Source organism: Mirounga angustirostris, unplaced genomic scaffold, assembly GCF_029215605.1.
Source record: "Mirounga angustirostris isolate CCGP_5_RB_7025 unplaced genomic scaffold, mMirAng1.0.hap1 SCAF_7, whole genome shotgun sequence".
Classification (NCBI taxonomy): Eukaryota; Metazoa; Chordata; class Mammalia; order Carnivora; family Phocidae; genus Mirounga; species Mirounga angustirostris.
In genome coordinates this window covers 112,591,698-112,607,131 of record NW_026991715.1, presented here as the reverse complement: position 1 = coordinate 112,607,131, position 15,434 = coordinate 112,591,698, and the positions used below count along the sequence as shown (strand labels likewise).

Here is a 15,434-nt window from a genome sequence, read left to right as displayed (position 1 = left end):
TATGTAAACATATATGTTATTCAACAGTTTTTGTAACTCTGACATGTTTTTATTTTCTAACATTCCTCAAAGAAAGTAGGGATTGTGTTTCTCTTGACCTCTGAGGCCTTGCTCTGTTCTGTAGGTAAGGAAACTGAGGCCCAGTGATAAGGAGGAATCCCGTTATCAAAGTCACTTAATAAGGTGGTCAAGCCTCCTTAGAACCCACAGCTCTGAGGAACCACTCCTGGATGTTCTCCCCCCTCCAGCCAATCATCTTTGGCAGCAAAGGACCTCTTATTAAAACATGAATTAGATGCTGTCTCTCCCTGGCTTCAAACTCTCCAACAACTCTTCAAACTCCGCATTGTACTTGCAATCCAAACTCCTCACCACGGCCAGCCAGACCCCGCTGGTCCTGCCTTATCTTGGCCTTGGAGCTTCAGCCACAGTGGCCACCTTTCTGGCCTCACGCACACCATGCCCCTTCCCACCTCAGGGCCTTTGCACTTGCTGGGCCTTTTGCCTAGAATGCTCTTGCCCTGGGTCTTCTCATGGCTGCCTCCTTCTCCTCAGGCAAGTCCAACACAGTATCACCTCCTCAGAGAGCTTCCCTGGCTGCCTTTTCTGAGGGTCCCTCCTAATCCCCCATCACTTCCCCACTCTCCTGTCTCATTTTCTTTATAACTCGTTGCTACCTAAAGTTTACCTCGCTTATTTATATGTTTAATGTTCTTTCCAGTCTTCCTCCCTAGAGAACAGGTGCAATGAGAGCAAGACCTTGTCCGTCAGTCACGGCCATGCCCCAGGGCCCAGAGTCACTAAGCAGCTTGTCCAAGGTCCCATAGCTAAGAAATGGCAGAGCTGGGATTTCAACCCATGTTCAAAATTACTATACTACATTGCCTCCCATTCTCATAAATAATTAATTGATAAATCAGTCCTTTCAGCTTGATACAGTCCCACATGGTGAAAGGCCTGAGGGAAACCTCCTGTCCAGGTACCTGGAAGGATTGCCCCCTAATGCTCACTATGATACCTTGTGAACCTTCTCCCTCCCTCCCTAGGGGCAGGCCTCCAGGGTGTTGGGGTTAAAGGGCCCTGCCCTGCCCAAGAGCTTGGCAGGCAAGGGCAAGTGAAAGTAAAGTTCAGGGTGAAGTTCCTGGGGCCAGATAGTGCGAGCAGGGCAGGGCAAGACAGCAGAGCATGGGGGAAGTACAATCAGGCAGCCCAGAAGGCTCTGCCTGCAAAGTGGGGCGGGGGCAGGGGGGAGGGGTGGGACTCCTGCCAGAGGCACAGGAACCAGGGAAGAAAATAGGCTTCCAAGTCTTGGAAGAGGAAATGTCCCCACCCTCTAGAGGGCCTCAACAGGGCTCCTGATCCTGGGAGGTTAGAGGAATAATTCCAAGGGCCAAGAGTGCCAGGCAGGAGTGGGGAGTAAGATGAGGAAAACGGGAAGCATCTGTCTCACTGCCTCCTTCACAGCATGGGCCTGAGGCTCAGGGGCAGCCTGAATGAGCTCACGCCATGCTTCTCACCCCATGTCCCGGGACTGGTTGCCAGGGAGCCGAGGAAGTGAGCCCTCAGCGCTCAGGTGGACAGTGGTTACTGTGGAGGTCTCTGTACCCCCGTCAGTCACCCCTGGCTGCACCAGCCACATCCATGTGCCCAGCGTCCCCTAAAATGCTAATGAGTGTCTTCTGTGCGCTGGGTGAGGCTGGGGCTGGGAAGCCTTTGGAGGCCCTGGCAGGGAGTTCTCCCTGAGCGTACTGGCTATCATCACTGCAGACGGGAGTTTTTCAGTGCAGGAGCTTGGGCCTCACCTACTGACTCCAGCCCTCCAGGGTAGAACTAAGGCAGCTGCGTTTTTTTTAAAGGCCCCCGAGGGGATCTGGCAGGGCCTGAGACAGGCAAAAATTTCACTTCCCATTCCATGTCTTTATGACTTCTTGAAATTGTTAACACTTTGAGCATTTTATCTTAGAAGAGTAGCTTTAAAATACATAGGAAAAAATATCTTCTGGGTTGGGGAGCCACTCAACAGAAGAAGAGGCGGACCCTGGTGGGGAAGGGGGAGCTGCAGCTCTGGGTGGGGGGGAGGATGGACACCCCGGCTGGGCAGGCCCCTGCCGGGAGCTGCCAAAGTCCCCAGGGAGTGCCAGCAGGAGCAGCTTAGAGTATGTTGCCAAATAGTCAGCATCAAACTTCTCCTCTCCCCAGGCACCATGGGTGGAAAACAAAGGAACCTGCTAGAAGCAGCTCCGCTCTTCCTCTCCCGCTGGGGAGGGAAGAGTCGGCAGTTGGCAGACTTGTTTGAGAAGGCTCCCCTGAGAACCTCCACACTCCCACCCTCCACACTCACCTAGGCCCCGGGCCACCTTACTGGAAGGATGGCAAAGCCTCAACAAATTGCCAAAGACAGGGGACTTGCTGATTTCGTCGTGGCACGGCCCAGAGTCCACACTGCCCAAGGAATGCTTAGTCACCTTCCAGAAAAGAGGCAGTGCCCCTTCCATTGTCCCTCATACACATCTGTCTCTTCCTGTCAGAGTGTGTATGTGTGTGTGAGAGAGAGAGAGGGAGGGAGGGAGAGAGAGAGAGAGAGAACCAGCGGCGGGGAGAGGTGTCGCTCTGAGTGAACTGACCCAAGCGCTCCAGCATCCAGGGAGGACCCTGACTCCTGACCCTCCCTCATTTTGAAGCAACCTCAACCTGTCACCCCCAGTCGTGGCCCTGATCTTGCCCCCACTGTATCTCAGGGATTGGGACATCTCCTTTGACCAAAGCACAGAAAGGGCGCCAGACTGCCACTCGTCCCACAGGAAGCAAGGCAGACCCCAGCCTCTGGACATGGGGCCGCCCTAGCCGCCCTGGCTCCGCTCTCCGCCCTCCCCCCCCCCGGCTCTGGCCCCAGACTTCCCACGGGTGTCATCCTTCCACACCGGCTTCCATGCTGAATGTGTGCCGTCTCGGCCCCCGGCCCTCAGAGAACCACCCTCCACATGCCCAGCCTCTTCTCCCCGCAGAACACTGGCTGCCTACGGGGGAGTTCAGTAACTAGGAGAGGGTGCTGGGCTCCCAGCAGCACTGAGCCAGAGAGATGAAAGGCAGCACCACGCGGTCCAACACGGGGCCTGCTGGGAGGCCTTCGGGGGACCATGTGAACATCCTGTACCAGCCTCCGTGAACCCCGCACCTGCTGGGCCCCGGCCCCAACACAGCTGCCGCTATGCCAAGTAAACACCTGACCACCTGACCACCCCATGACATCTCCCATGCTGCACTTGTACCCGCCTCACCCGGCGGTCCCCAAGGCAGCTTAGACAGCATTCAGAGCGGGCATTGGATTTTTGAAGATAACCTTCCCCAACACATTGACCACGGTTACTACCACTACCATTCTAACCACAGGCTAAGGGCAAGAAGCAAGGCTTCTGGGCAGGCTTTCCAAGTTCCAATACCCACACAGATCACCAGGACATCTTGGTAAAATGCAGATCCCCCCCCCTTTTTTTTAAATGCAGATCCTGATTCCTTAAGTCTGGAAACAAGAATGTGCATTTCTAGCAATCTCCTGGTGATGCTGACGCTGCTGGTCTAGGACCACTTCCAAACCGGAATTACCTAGGGATTTTTTTTTCCAAACCCAGGTCACACCCCCACATGGATGAAGTCACAACCTCTGGAGGCAGGGCCCAGGCATCAGGAGTTTTTGAGGCTCTGCAGGGGTTCCAGGGTGAGGACAGGTTTGGGAGCTACTGTTCCAGAGAATATTTAGGGTTGAGAGAGCAGACCAGTGTGGCTGAAGTGGAATGCACCTGGAGTTTACTGGACACTGGTGGAGCGCTGGGATGTGTTGGGTGCTGTCCCAGGTACTGGGTATAGCAGGGAATGAAAGCCATCCCTGTCCTCTTGGAGCTTATGGTCAAGATGCATGCTTAATAAGGGACCACGCCAGCAAATGGGATAAGTGCAGACTGGGGGAAAGCCACACAGAAGGTAAACAGTAATAACAGATATAAAATGGGGGAGACGCCCTCAGATGTAGGGGTTGGGGAAGTCTCCCAAAGGATGTGACATTGATCTGAGGCCTGAAGGTTGAAAAAGGGCCAGCCTTGTAAGGAGCCAGGTAAGGGAATGGTGGTTGCACAGGTCTGGAGATGAGAAAGGAAGCAAGTAACAGAAGGGCAGGGAAAGGAAGTCCCACCTGGTACCTTAGCCTTCACCTGGGTGGGAGGCAGAGAGCCTGGCCTGTCTGAGGGGCTGTGGCCTCCAGTCTAGATCCCCTAAGGAAGGAAAATGGAGGGATCTGTTCTCATAATAGCCACAGGAAGAGGAATCTCCCCCCTGCAGCATCACCCAGGGGGACAGACCCAGGTCCGGCTTCTAACCCAAGGCGTTGAGGGAAGAAGAGCCCCAGAGGGCGGGTAAGGCATGGATCTGCCACCTACCTCTGGCCGAGAGCTTCTTGGTGTTGATGATCTTCGCAGCATACTCCTGGCCAGCCAGCACCTTCACACACCTGCGCACCACTGAGAAGGCTCCCCTGGGAGGACAGAGAAGGTGAAGGAGGGAAGCAGGGGCCCAAGGGATGCATCGCTAGGACATGCCAAAGTTCATGCATCTGTACTGTGTTGGCTAGGGAGCCCTCCTGCAGGGCTGCTCAAGCTCACAGGGGTTACATGGCCTGACTCAGGGACAGGGCAGGGATGGCGACCCAGGAGAACCCCTGCCAGCAGATTATGAGGGCCTTGGCCTCGTAAGGCCTTCCAGAGTTGTAATAAGTTGGGCTCACCAAGTTATAAAACGTTAGAATCATATAGTGTCAGAATCACAGAATCTAGGTCTCTGCAAGATTGTAGTTTTCATTCTTTGAGTAGGTAACACATCAACACGGCTCAAAGTTCAACTGATATGGAAGTGTAGATAGTAAGAAGACTCCCTCCCACCCTTGTACCCCAGTCTCCAAGGTCCTGTCCCCAGGGACAGTCAATGTTACCAGGTCCTTGAGCATCTTTTCACAAATACTCTCTGCCATACAAGGGTTTTGGACCTCACATGCTGTTCTGCACCCTTCCTTTTTCAGTAAATATTTTGGAAATACTCCTTCCATATCATAACATAAAGAGATCCTCATTATTTAATCATATGGCTGTCCTATAATTTACCTAGCCAGTCCCCTATCAATAGGCAATTAGGTTAGTTCAATCCATAGTTCCATGCATTTTACAAACAGCACTGCAATGACAAATCTTCTATGTGTGCATTAGAATTAACATTTCCCATGTGTGCAAGTGTCTGTGGATCAACTTCAAGAACTGGTATTATTTGGTCAAAGGGTAGGTGTTATTGGTAATTGTGAAGGATGATGGGAGATTATCCATCTTAGAGATCGTACCAATTTACTTTCCCTAGTATGTGAGGGGACCATTTTCCTCCACCCTTGTCTACAGTGTGTTATCAGACTTTCTTATCTTTGCTAGTGAGACAGGTGGGAAATGGCGACTCAATGTAGGTTTGATTTGTAATTCTCATATTGAGTGAGGCTGAGCATCTTTTCATGTTTTATTTTATTTTTTTTAAAGATTCTATTTATTTATTTGAGAGAGAGAAAGCGAGAGAGGTCACAGAGAAAGAGGGAGAAGCAGACTTGCCGCTGGCTGAGCGGAGAGCCCCATGCGGGACTCGATCCCAGGACCCTGAGATCATGACCTGAGCAGAAGGCAGTTGCTTAACCGACTGAGCCACCCAGGCGCCCCTCTTTTCATGTTCTAAGAGGCGCCTGGGACTTGATCCTCAAAGTATCAGTGGTTGGGAAACGTTTGGAGGGAGGGTTGTACCAGTACTTTGCACGGGGACACTGATGAGTGGCAGGTGGAATGTGGCCTGCTTCCCAAATTGTTCAATTTTTCAATTAAAGCCTGAAGTCTGGATATTTATGTGAAGTTTCCCAATTTTTAAATACTGGCACCTTATTCTAAAAAAAAAAAAAAAATGTAAACATAGTATCTGGCCCAACAAACCTAGTGTGAGGGCTCAATCTCGCATCTGGGAATGCTGTCATACCCCCTACCACAGAAGTCACCTGGTGCAACGCCTTCATATCCCAGAGGAGGCCCCTAAGCCTCCGGACACGGGCCGGAGTCACCACCATTAGCCCTCTAACCGCAGACTAATGTTAGGGGGCAGGTTTCCCCAATTTTAATGTGCGTATGAGTCACCAGCGTGTCTTATTAAAATGCAGATTCTGACTCCTTACGTCAGCAGTGGAACTGAAGACTCTGAGCTCCAGTGTAGATGGTGTAGACGGCTCACGCAGTTAGCTGTAGGCAGGGCCAGGCCTAGAACTCAGATATTCGTACCCCCCCACCACCACCAAGGGAGCCTGCCACACCCAGGTTCCTTGACAAGACCACACCTCATCACATCCTCCAAACTTCCATGCCCTAGCCTCAGCATGAGGGCGGGTCCAAGCCCAGGAAGGCTGCAGGCTGGGACCTCTCCGTATGCCCTCTCTGTACACACCCTGGGCATGGTGTCTCTGGTTTCTGAGCCGCATGAATGGAGCAAGTGGAAAACTGGAGAGGGATGAAGAAGAAAGAGCCAGGAGGGGGCATGAGCCGAGGAAATGTGACCTTGTAGGAAAGCACTAGAAAGCGCTAGACTATCCACTTGCACTGGAATTCCTGGGCAAGTGGATCGTCTCATGCAGCAATAGACCTTCCCTGGGGTGTGCACCTTTGCTGTCCTTCCCCCACCCCTCCCACCCCAGGAAAGCAGCACGACCAGAGTCTCCTTCCCAGAGAAGCCTCCCTGTTAAGGACTCCCTCCCCTGTGCTCCCAGAGTACTCCGCCCCTCCCCGTATAGCCCAAGCTCACGGTGGCTCTTGCTCAGTTGCTCGTCCTATTTGTGCCTCCCACCTGACGGTAAGTTCCTGAGGGCCAGGACTTTAACTTTCCTTTCCACATCCCTGTGCCCCAGTATCCAATGTCTGCTACCAGTAGGGTCTCCATAAATGTTACTTGCAGAAACAAGAAGTGGATTGAATTCACAGTGAGGGAGATTGAATGAGATGGGGGAGTGGATTTTCCGTCAGGGTGTTAGGAATAGGAACAGGCATCCGAAGAAGGTAGGGCACGACTGGTGTCTCAAAGGTGCCCACCCTACCCAGACAGGGGGATGGACCCAAAGACCTTCAGGTCCCTGCCCTGGAGGCCACGATTCCCAAAGGCCCCGGGGGAGAGTGTTTAAAGTGGCCCCTTCTGGGAAAGTTGGAGAGCTCCATCGAGAGCAAGGGCATGGAAGGAGAGGGGCTATAAGGTCCTGAGGGCAGGGGCTGGGTCCTGCCTCACTCACCAGCATTTAGCCTGTGTTTGGTCCAGAGCTAGAGTTCAGTTAATGTGGGATGGAGGGATGGAGGCATGGAGGGGGAGGGGGAGGGAGGCAGGGAAGAAGGGATGGATATAATTTCTCCGCTAAAGGAACAAATTCTAAGTAAAAAACTAAGTAAAAAATTCCATTCCAAGAAAGATCTTAGACCGATGGTTATCAAACGGGCTGCTTTGGAATCCCCTGGGGATATTTTAAAAATACATATACCAAAACCAGACTTTTTATTTTAATTTTAATTTTTTTTTTTAAGATTTTATTTATTTATTTGAGACAGAGAGAATGAGAGACAGAGAGCATGAGAGGGAGGAGGGTCAGAGGGAGAAGCAGACTCCCTGCCGAGCAGGGAGCCCGATGCGGGACTCGATCCCGGGACTCCAGGATCATGACCTGAGCCGAAGGCAGTCGCTTAACCAACTGAGCCACCCAGGCGCCCCTAAAACCAGACTTTTTAAAAGTCTGGTTATCCAGATTTAACCAAACCAGAACCTCTGGGCGGGGGCACAAGGGATCTGTATTTTCATTTAACAGCGGTCCAGGGGATTGTGTCCTGCCCGCCCTCTGGGGGAGTCCTGCTAGATGCCCTGACGTCAGCCCTGACGGGGCAGTCACATGCAACTCTCTGCAGGGCAGCTTGGCAGCCCCGTGAACCTGGGCTCTGCCCTAGGAGCTGAGGACCTAAGAGCCACATCTATAAAACAAGAGAAGGTACATTTGCTAAATTTCCTTCTCGGAACACAGTGCCAAGCTTTTGTGTAAATCCCAGCTTCTAACTAGGGGTCCTTTTTTTTTTTTTTTTTTTTTTCAAAAAAGATTTTATTTATTTACTTGAGAGAGAGTGCGAGAGAGAGCACAGAAGGAAAGGGAGAAGCAGACTCCCCGCTGAGTGGGGAGCCCGATTTGGGTTCGATCCCAGGACCCCGAGATCATGACCCAAGCAGAAGGCAGCCGCTTAACCGACTGAGCCACCCAGGTGCCCCTAACTGGGGGTCCTAACTAGGTTCTAACATGGGGAGGGCAGCCGCAGGGGCCATGTACCCACTGAAGGACATCCTGTGCCTCTGAAAGTAGGTATGTGCATTTTTTTCTGGGGCAAGGATGCATAGCTTTTAGCAGCTGCTCAGAGGGAGGAGTTTATCAAAACCAGTTCAGAGCTACTGATCCAGAGGGTACCAGCCTCTCACGCACCTGGAAGGTATCCTCCTTTTAAATGCATGTGCACTGCTAAGCTCCTTCTTGACCACAGCAGCACTGTGGGGTTGGAATTATGATCTCCATTTAACAGGTGGAGAAACTGAGGCCTCGAGTGAATAAGCATATTCCTAGTGGGTCTGTGAAGAGGATCCAGGTCACCTGCACTTGCTCTTCTGACTCCACCAAAGGCAGGAAAGTGTGACCCTCCAGAGCGGGGGCTCTGGGCTCACAAAGCTCTGTGGTCTGATCATGACTTATCCTCAACTGTGGTATTGAATTTGGCACTTCACCCCTACCTATGCAGCCTCGGGTTCCCATCCACCCTGCTCGCCACAGGGCTGGGGGTCAGGGGGACGAGGGGCAGAGGAGAATCTGCAGCAGAAATGAGACTCCTCTTTTTTGTATCTTTTGCTTTAAAAAGGCCTATTTCTGCATTCCCGTCCTGCATGAGCCAGTGGCTGCAACCCAGCAGCCTTGGCAAACAACAAAAGAGCCAGCCCAGTCCTCCCATGGCCCTGAGCCGAGAAGGTGGGCAGCAGGTGGAGGGGCAGGAGCTTGGAAACAGTGCGGGGCAGAGAGGGGAGGAGGCCAACGCGGGCAGCTCAGGGTGGAAGGGAGTGACTGGGTGTCCTGAGAGGAAGGGGTGAGGCCTGCGTGTGAGAACCCAGTGTGAGTGTCCATGCACGGGTCCTGAGAGGGTCTGCGAAGGTGTTCCTGGATGTTAAGGGTCAAGGGGGCATGTGTGCCCACAGCTGTGGGCAGGCAGCCCAGTCAGTGCCCTGTGCATGAGCTTCCATGAGGCTCGGGGTGTGACAAGGCCCACATACATCACCCTGGGTATGAAATATGTCTCCACGTCAGCAAGCACGGAATGTGGGCAGGGAAGCATGTGTGTGAGACAGACAGACACTGGAGGGACAGAATCTCAGCTCTCAGTCCTGCTGGGAGGTCTTGGGCAGGGGTCTGCCCCAACACGGGCTTCACTGTCTTTCATCTGCAACATGGGGGTTTGGATGGGAATGAGGCTGAATAGTACAGAGCCCTTTCCAGCTGTAATATTTTATACCAGAATATCCTGTGATGGTGGAAATATTCTGTGTTGTCCAATGTGGCAGCCACTAGCCTCACATGGTTATGGAGCACTTGAAATGCGGCTAGTAGGACTGAAGAACTCAACTTTTAATTTTATTTCATTTGAGCAGCCGTATGTGCCTAGTGACCACCACACTGGAGAGTGAAGTCTATGGGGATAAGCACTCCTGAGCCAAGCCAACCAGAGTTCAAATCGTGGTGCAGCCACTTACTAGCAAGCTACTTAACCTCTGCAAGCCTGTTTCCTCTCCTGTAAAATGTAGATCAGAATAGGACCCGCCCTGTGCAGTTGTTTCGAGGATTCAATGAGATATAATAAGGTATGCAATGGGTTTAGCACAGTCCCTGGTGTCTAGTAAATGCTCAGGAAACAACGCCTTTTATAGGCATCATTATCTACAAAGTGATGATGAGAACAGCCAGCATCATCGGAAACAAAATGGACCTTGTTTGCCAAGCTCAGGGAAGAGGAAAGCCAAGAGAGGAGGTTGTGGGGGCCTTGGTGAGGAGGGGAAGGGGCTGCTCCCCAGGGCAGAGCACCCTGCCCCTATGTGTGTGGGCACAAGCAGGCAGGGAGGCCCCGCCCTGCTCTCCAACACACAGATGGAGAGGGCGCAGGAAGAGTGGGTCCAGCATGGCTGAGAATGTAGGGAACGTGCTAATGGGCCGTGAAAAGCAAGATTCACACTGGGAAATTGCTTTCTGGCTGCCTGGCAGGCTCTCTGTCCTGGGAGTTGTTGGCTGTCAGCCCGCAGGGGGCTCAGCACTCTCTCTGGTCTGAAACAGCCCAAAATGCTGACATGGAAGCCAGGTGAGCCTGGGAGCATTCGATGGGGAGTTGAAAGAGCTGGGTCCTCACCCAGCTTGGCTACCAGCTTGCTTATCCTCTTGCAGGGGTGGTGGGGTCACATTTGAAAGATGGGGATGAGGACCCCCAGCCACACTTCTTCCTGGGCCATTTGTGAGAAGTCTCTCCTACACGGGGATGGGAAGAGGTTCCTACCAGCCAAGACGGCTTCCTGCCCATTTCTTCTAAAGTAAACCTCCCCATCTTTACTCTGAGCTGCCCAGAGCCCAAGGCAGGCCCCTGGGTCTCAGCAGGCAGAAGACTGTTTATGGGGACCTTCTGGAGACAGCACAGTAACCAAAACCCCCCAACTCTGGACTCCTTAAGGGTCTGATTGTCAGGTGTCCTGACCATTATTAGGGTCTTCTCTTCACCGGTTGCTTCCTCAAACACATACAGGTCTCCCTTATTCTGGAAAAATAAATAACCATCCTGCTCCCCCGAATTTTTAAAATTAAAAACCAAGAACCTTTCTCTCGACCCAACAGCTTGGGCCACTTCCTTCCTCCCTCTTTGCTGCCAAACTTCCAGAACAAATGTCCGACATCCGCTGCCTCCTCTTTCCACCTCCCACACTCCATGAACCCACCACAATCTGGTGCCCACCCCCGGGCTCCCTGGAAGGAAGCCGTGCCAGGCCCTCCCACCCAATGCCCCCCAGCCCCTGCAGCCCCAACGGGCCTGATCCACTCTGCCTGCCCCACACCAGGTGGCTTCTGGCCCCACTGACACCAGGCTTTGAGGCCCATCCTCCCTTTTGTTTCTAGGTGGCTGCACTCTCCCTGGCACCCGGCCTCCTGTCCCCCTAAATCACTACCCCCTGTTCTCTCTCCACTGCCCTCTTACCACTTCCCTCCATCCCCGCCACCTGGGCCTTAGCTTGGGGGCCCTGGGGAGGCCCTGGGTGGTCATGAATGCACCTAAAATTTCAATAAAATGTTTTTGTGTCTTTGCATTATTCTGGGCAGAGGATGCATAGTTTCCATCAGCTTCACAAAGCATTCTGTGACCCCACCACCCCTGCAAATGGTAAAAGCCACTGACCATCATGCAGGATTGAAACCTGCGTCTCTACAGCCCCTTCTCTCTCCAGAAGTCCAGTCCCAAATTTCTAGCCACTCACCATCTTGCCTGGATGCTACATGACACGGGGCTCATAATCAAAATCTGGTCTCCCTGGGAAAGTCTCCCCACTCTCAATTGAGATACCTAAGCATTCTGCCTCGCTGAGATGAGCTGGGGTGATTCCAGAAAGTTCCTGGTCCAATGCAGTCAAACCTGTTATCCGTGAGAGGATTAGCACCTCTTGGTGGTCAGTAACTCACAGCCCAGGTTAGCTGATCTGATCACTCAGCAGAGAGCAAGGCCTAGGGGTGGAAGCCAGAACAGATGGAGTCAGAATGTCCGGGGGAAGGGACAGAGCTGGGGCTGGCCACCAGAGCAGCTCCCCCGAGGGGCCAGGGTGTGGGCCACGTGTGTCTACCTGAGGAGCTGCCATGCCCAGTAATAACTTCCCATTGAGGTCCAACCTTTCCCCATTTCACAGATGGGGAAACTGAGGCTAAGACCTTGAACCCAGGACTCCTGACTCATCGTCCATTGCTCTCTCCAATACCCCATCCTCTCAGGTCAGAGGGGGCCCTCACCCGGGGTCTGTGGGCTTTAGGGCAAAGGGATCTGTAGGAAATAATACACACATTCTGTAGGTTGTCATGAGTATGCGTTTTCCTAGGAAAAGTGCCTGTGGGTCATATGAGATTCTCTGAGGGCTCCTGGATTTCCAGAAGAGTTAAAAAGCTGGGGTCAGGTTTGCTGAGAAATGAAAGGGAGACCCTGTTTCCACAACACCAACTTGCGAGTGCTTTAGGCAAATCCCTTCACCTTTTTGGGCCTCAGTTTTCCTGTCTGTGATATCAACTATGGGTCATTTTTAAACCTGCTCTCTCTTTCTTATTTATTTCTTTTCAAGCAGCGATGCCCTTTTAAAGATTTTTTTTTATTTATTCATTTGAGAGAGAGAGAGCACGAGCAGGGGGAGAGGCAGAGGGAAAGGGAGAGGGAAAAGCAGGCTCCCTGCCGAGCCAGGAGCCCGATGCGGGGCTCCATCCCAGGACCTCAGGACCATGACCTGAGCCGAAGGCAGATGCTCAACCATCTGAGCCACCCAGGCGCCCCGCAGCGATGCCCTTTTAAAATAACAAACAAAACACAACTATGCAGGTCCTCAAATGGCAAATGGATCAGAGGAGATAGGGACCGTGGGGGCTGGAGACCCCATTTGTTTGGTTTTCTCTCTCTTCTCCCCAGTTCACCATGGCAGCTCTGCCCAGAGCTCCACAAACTACAGCATTTTACAGCCAGAAAATTCTAGGACCTTATTACTGAAACCATACATCTCCCTCCTCCCATCCCAGGCTGAAGCCACCCACGGCCAGGCTCCAGAAGATGCGGCAGGGACTCAGTGTCTTCGAGCTGTTCCCCACCGCACAGGCCTGCCCCAAGGCCAACCCAGCAGAAGTCTCGTCGGGGACACAGAAGGCCTGGGAACCAGAAGATTCTGTTTGCTGCAGGGAACACTGAATCAACAGAAGTCCCAACATATTTCTTGTTTTGGCTGTGCATGGGTTTTCTTGAATGGGTTACAAAAAGGGAAATCAAAAAATATTCACAGACCTTGGAGACAGGACCAGAGCAGACAGAGCAGGGGGGATGCAGAGGGTCTGCTTTCTCCCCAGGCTCCATCCACGTGCACACGTTGAAGGCTTTCAGAGGTTCAGAGAGAGAAGCTCCAAGGGGTAAGAGGGTCAAGCGCCAGACTGGAAAGAGGCTGGAATGCCCTACTCTTATGTGTCATTGGCTTGTGTGACTTTGGCCAAGGCCCTGGCCCTCTCTGGGCCTGAGTTCTCCATCCGTAAACAAAGGAGCACTCCTCGCTCCAGTAGTCTGAGTGAGCCTGAGGATCTTCTGGCCCCTAAACCATCTCCCACTTCGTGCCTGTGGCATCTCACCAGCAAGGGCAGGAGGAAGATGGAGGCAAGAAGTGAGGGAGGGCTGTGAGTGTGCGCATGCCTGGGGCCAGAGTGCTCCTTACCTCCTAAGGCTGTGTCCATCTGGCGGCGGGGGCGGGGGGGGGGGGTGCGTGATGGGAGAGGAGTGGTTCTGATAATTCAGAAGTCCTGCCTATGCTGAGCTGAATCCACCTCCGTGTTCCTCTACACTTTGGCTCTGCTCAGGATACCCCTGCTGAGTGGAGAGGACACCACCCCACCCCCACTCTGAGGGGTCCCTTCTTCCTGCTCAAGTCCTCCAGCTCCTCAGCTTTCTCTCACTTGACTTGGCTTTCAGAACAGCACCACCCTGCCTGGCTCCCTCTTCTAGATAATCTAGAAAAGGCTTTTACAAGTCCTTCTAGGCCCTAAGCATCCAAAAGCTGGGGGCAGGTTGGGCAGGGCTAAGAAGAGTAGGACCCCCAACTTCCCTGGGGCTGACATGCTCCATCAAAATACACACCTCAGAGCCTTGGCCTTCGCTATTCCCACTCTGAGGCACACTCTCCCATCCTCTTCCTTCTGATTAACTCTGATTCAACCTCCAGCTCCTCAGCGTCACCCCTACTTGGGGGAGCCTTCCCTGATACCTTCCTCATCCCAACCAGTCGTGGTCTCTACATCTCATAGCTCCGTGCTTGTGCTCATAGTTCTTATCCAGTTGCATTTAAATAATAACTTCTGGAGGTGCCTGGGTGGCTCAGTCGGTTAAGCGTCCGACCCTTCCTCTCAGCTCACGTCCACTTCCCACTAGGCTGTGAGGCCTAAGGGGCAGAGACTACGTAAGTCTTGCCTGTGGTACGTCCTGGGTCCAGCCCAGGGCTGGGAACAGACCGTGTGCTCAGGATATACTTGTTGCATGGATGCAAGAGGCACAGACATGTTCCTCCTCTTATGTGACCCCAAGGCCCTCCACCTTCTCCAGCACAGGCGTCTCGGGGGAAGTCAAACCCTGCAAGGACCTGGAGGGCCTGGGCTGGCCTCAGCCAGTGGGGACCCGCTCTGGGGGCTGCGCCGGCCTGGCCTGGGGTGCAGGCTTCCCACTGTGCCCCAGAGAAGCTCCGTAGAGAAGGCAACACGGGCAGCATGCGTGCACGAGAGGGTGGGCTGTGGCACGGGACGACTGTGCAGAAAGGGGGAAGGGCAGGGTTGGGGAGCAGGTCCCATGCTGTTCCCACCCTGAGGGACACTCAGAAGCCCAGCCAGCATCATCTCGCTCTGCCTGCACTGGGAGGTAGGTACCTTTGTGCTGGATGCTCTGTTGGAGCCTGCGTGTGCGCAGGAGTGCGCACGCGTGTGCAACAGGATGCAGGCTTTGCGTTCCAAGGCTGTGCCCTCACGGCCCGGAGAGGGCCGGGCGCCCAGACTGCAGGGCGGCTGGAAGCGGTGCCACTGCGTGCTTGTGCGGGGAGGCGGGCGGGCAGGAGGGAGGCTCGGCAGAGTGTCAGTGTGTCTCAGCCTGTGTGGGGGCGGCTGTGTGGGGGCGGAGGGCTGCGGCATGCACCAGAACATGTGCGTGCCTGCCGCTCGGTGGCTTGGAGGGGGAGGAAGGAAAGTCTGTCCCCTTCCCTGTTCCTGCCACCCTCCGCCCAGCCTTGAGGACCTCCCTCCACCCCAGCATCCCATCCTTGGCCTTTGGCCCCTGCCCAGGATCTGGTCCCCTGCCTTGGCTTTAACACAGCCTTTCCCTATGGCCTGAGGCTATTTCTCTCTGGGTGTTGGTTTCACCATCTAGGTTATAAATAGACAGTGTATTGGTCCTTCCAGTTCTGATGTTCTGGGAGTCTGAAATTTCCCAAGTGTGCCTTTCATAGAGGGGAGCTAAAGAGGGTAGCCCCTCTAATGGGGCATTTCAGCATCTGCAGAGTTATTCTGATCCCCTTTT

The 15,434-nt window shown here is 53.4% G+C and overlaps 1 protein-coding gene across 1 annotated transcript in view; it reads right to left on the bottom strand.

Moving 5' to 3' along the window:
* The window catches only part of CAMK2A (calcium/calmodulin dependent protein kinase II alpha), a 62,537-nt gene that overhangs the window by 41,835 nt on the left and 5,268 nt on the right, over window positions 1-15,434 (bottom strand). The window contains exon 2 of the mRNA XM_045902830.3: window positions 4,431-4,525. Within this exon, the coding sequence (XP_045758786.1) occupies window positions 4,431-4,525 (95 nt within the window). The remainder of the gene's footprint in view (window positions 1-4,430; window positions 4,526-15,434) is intronic.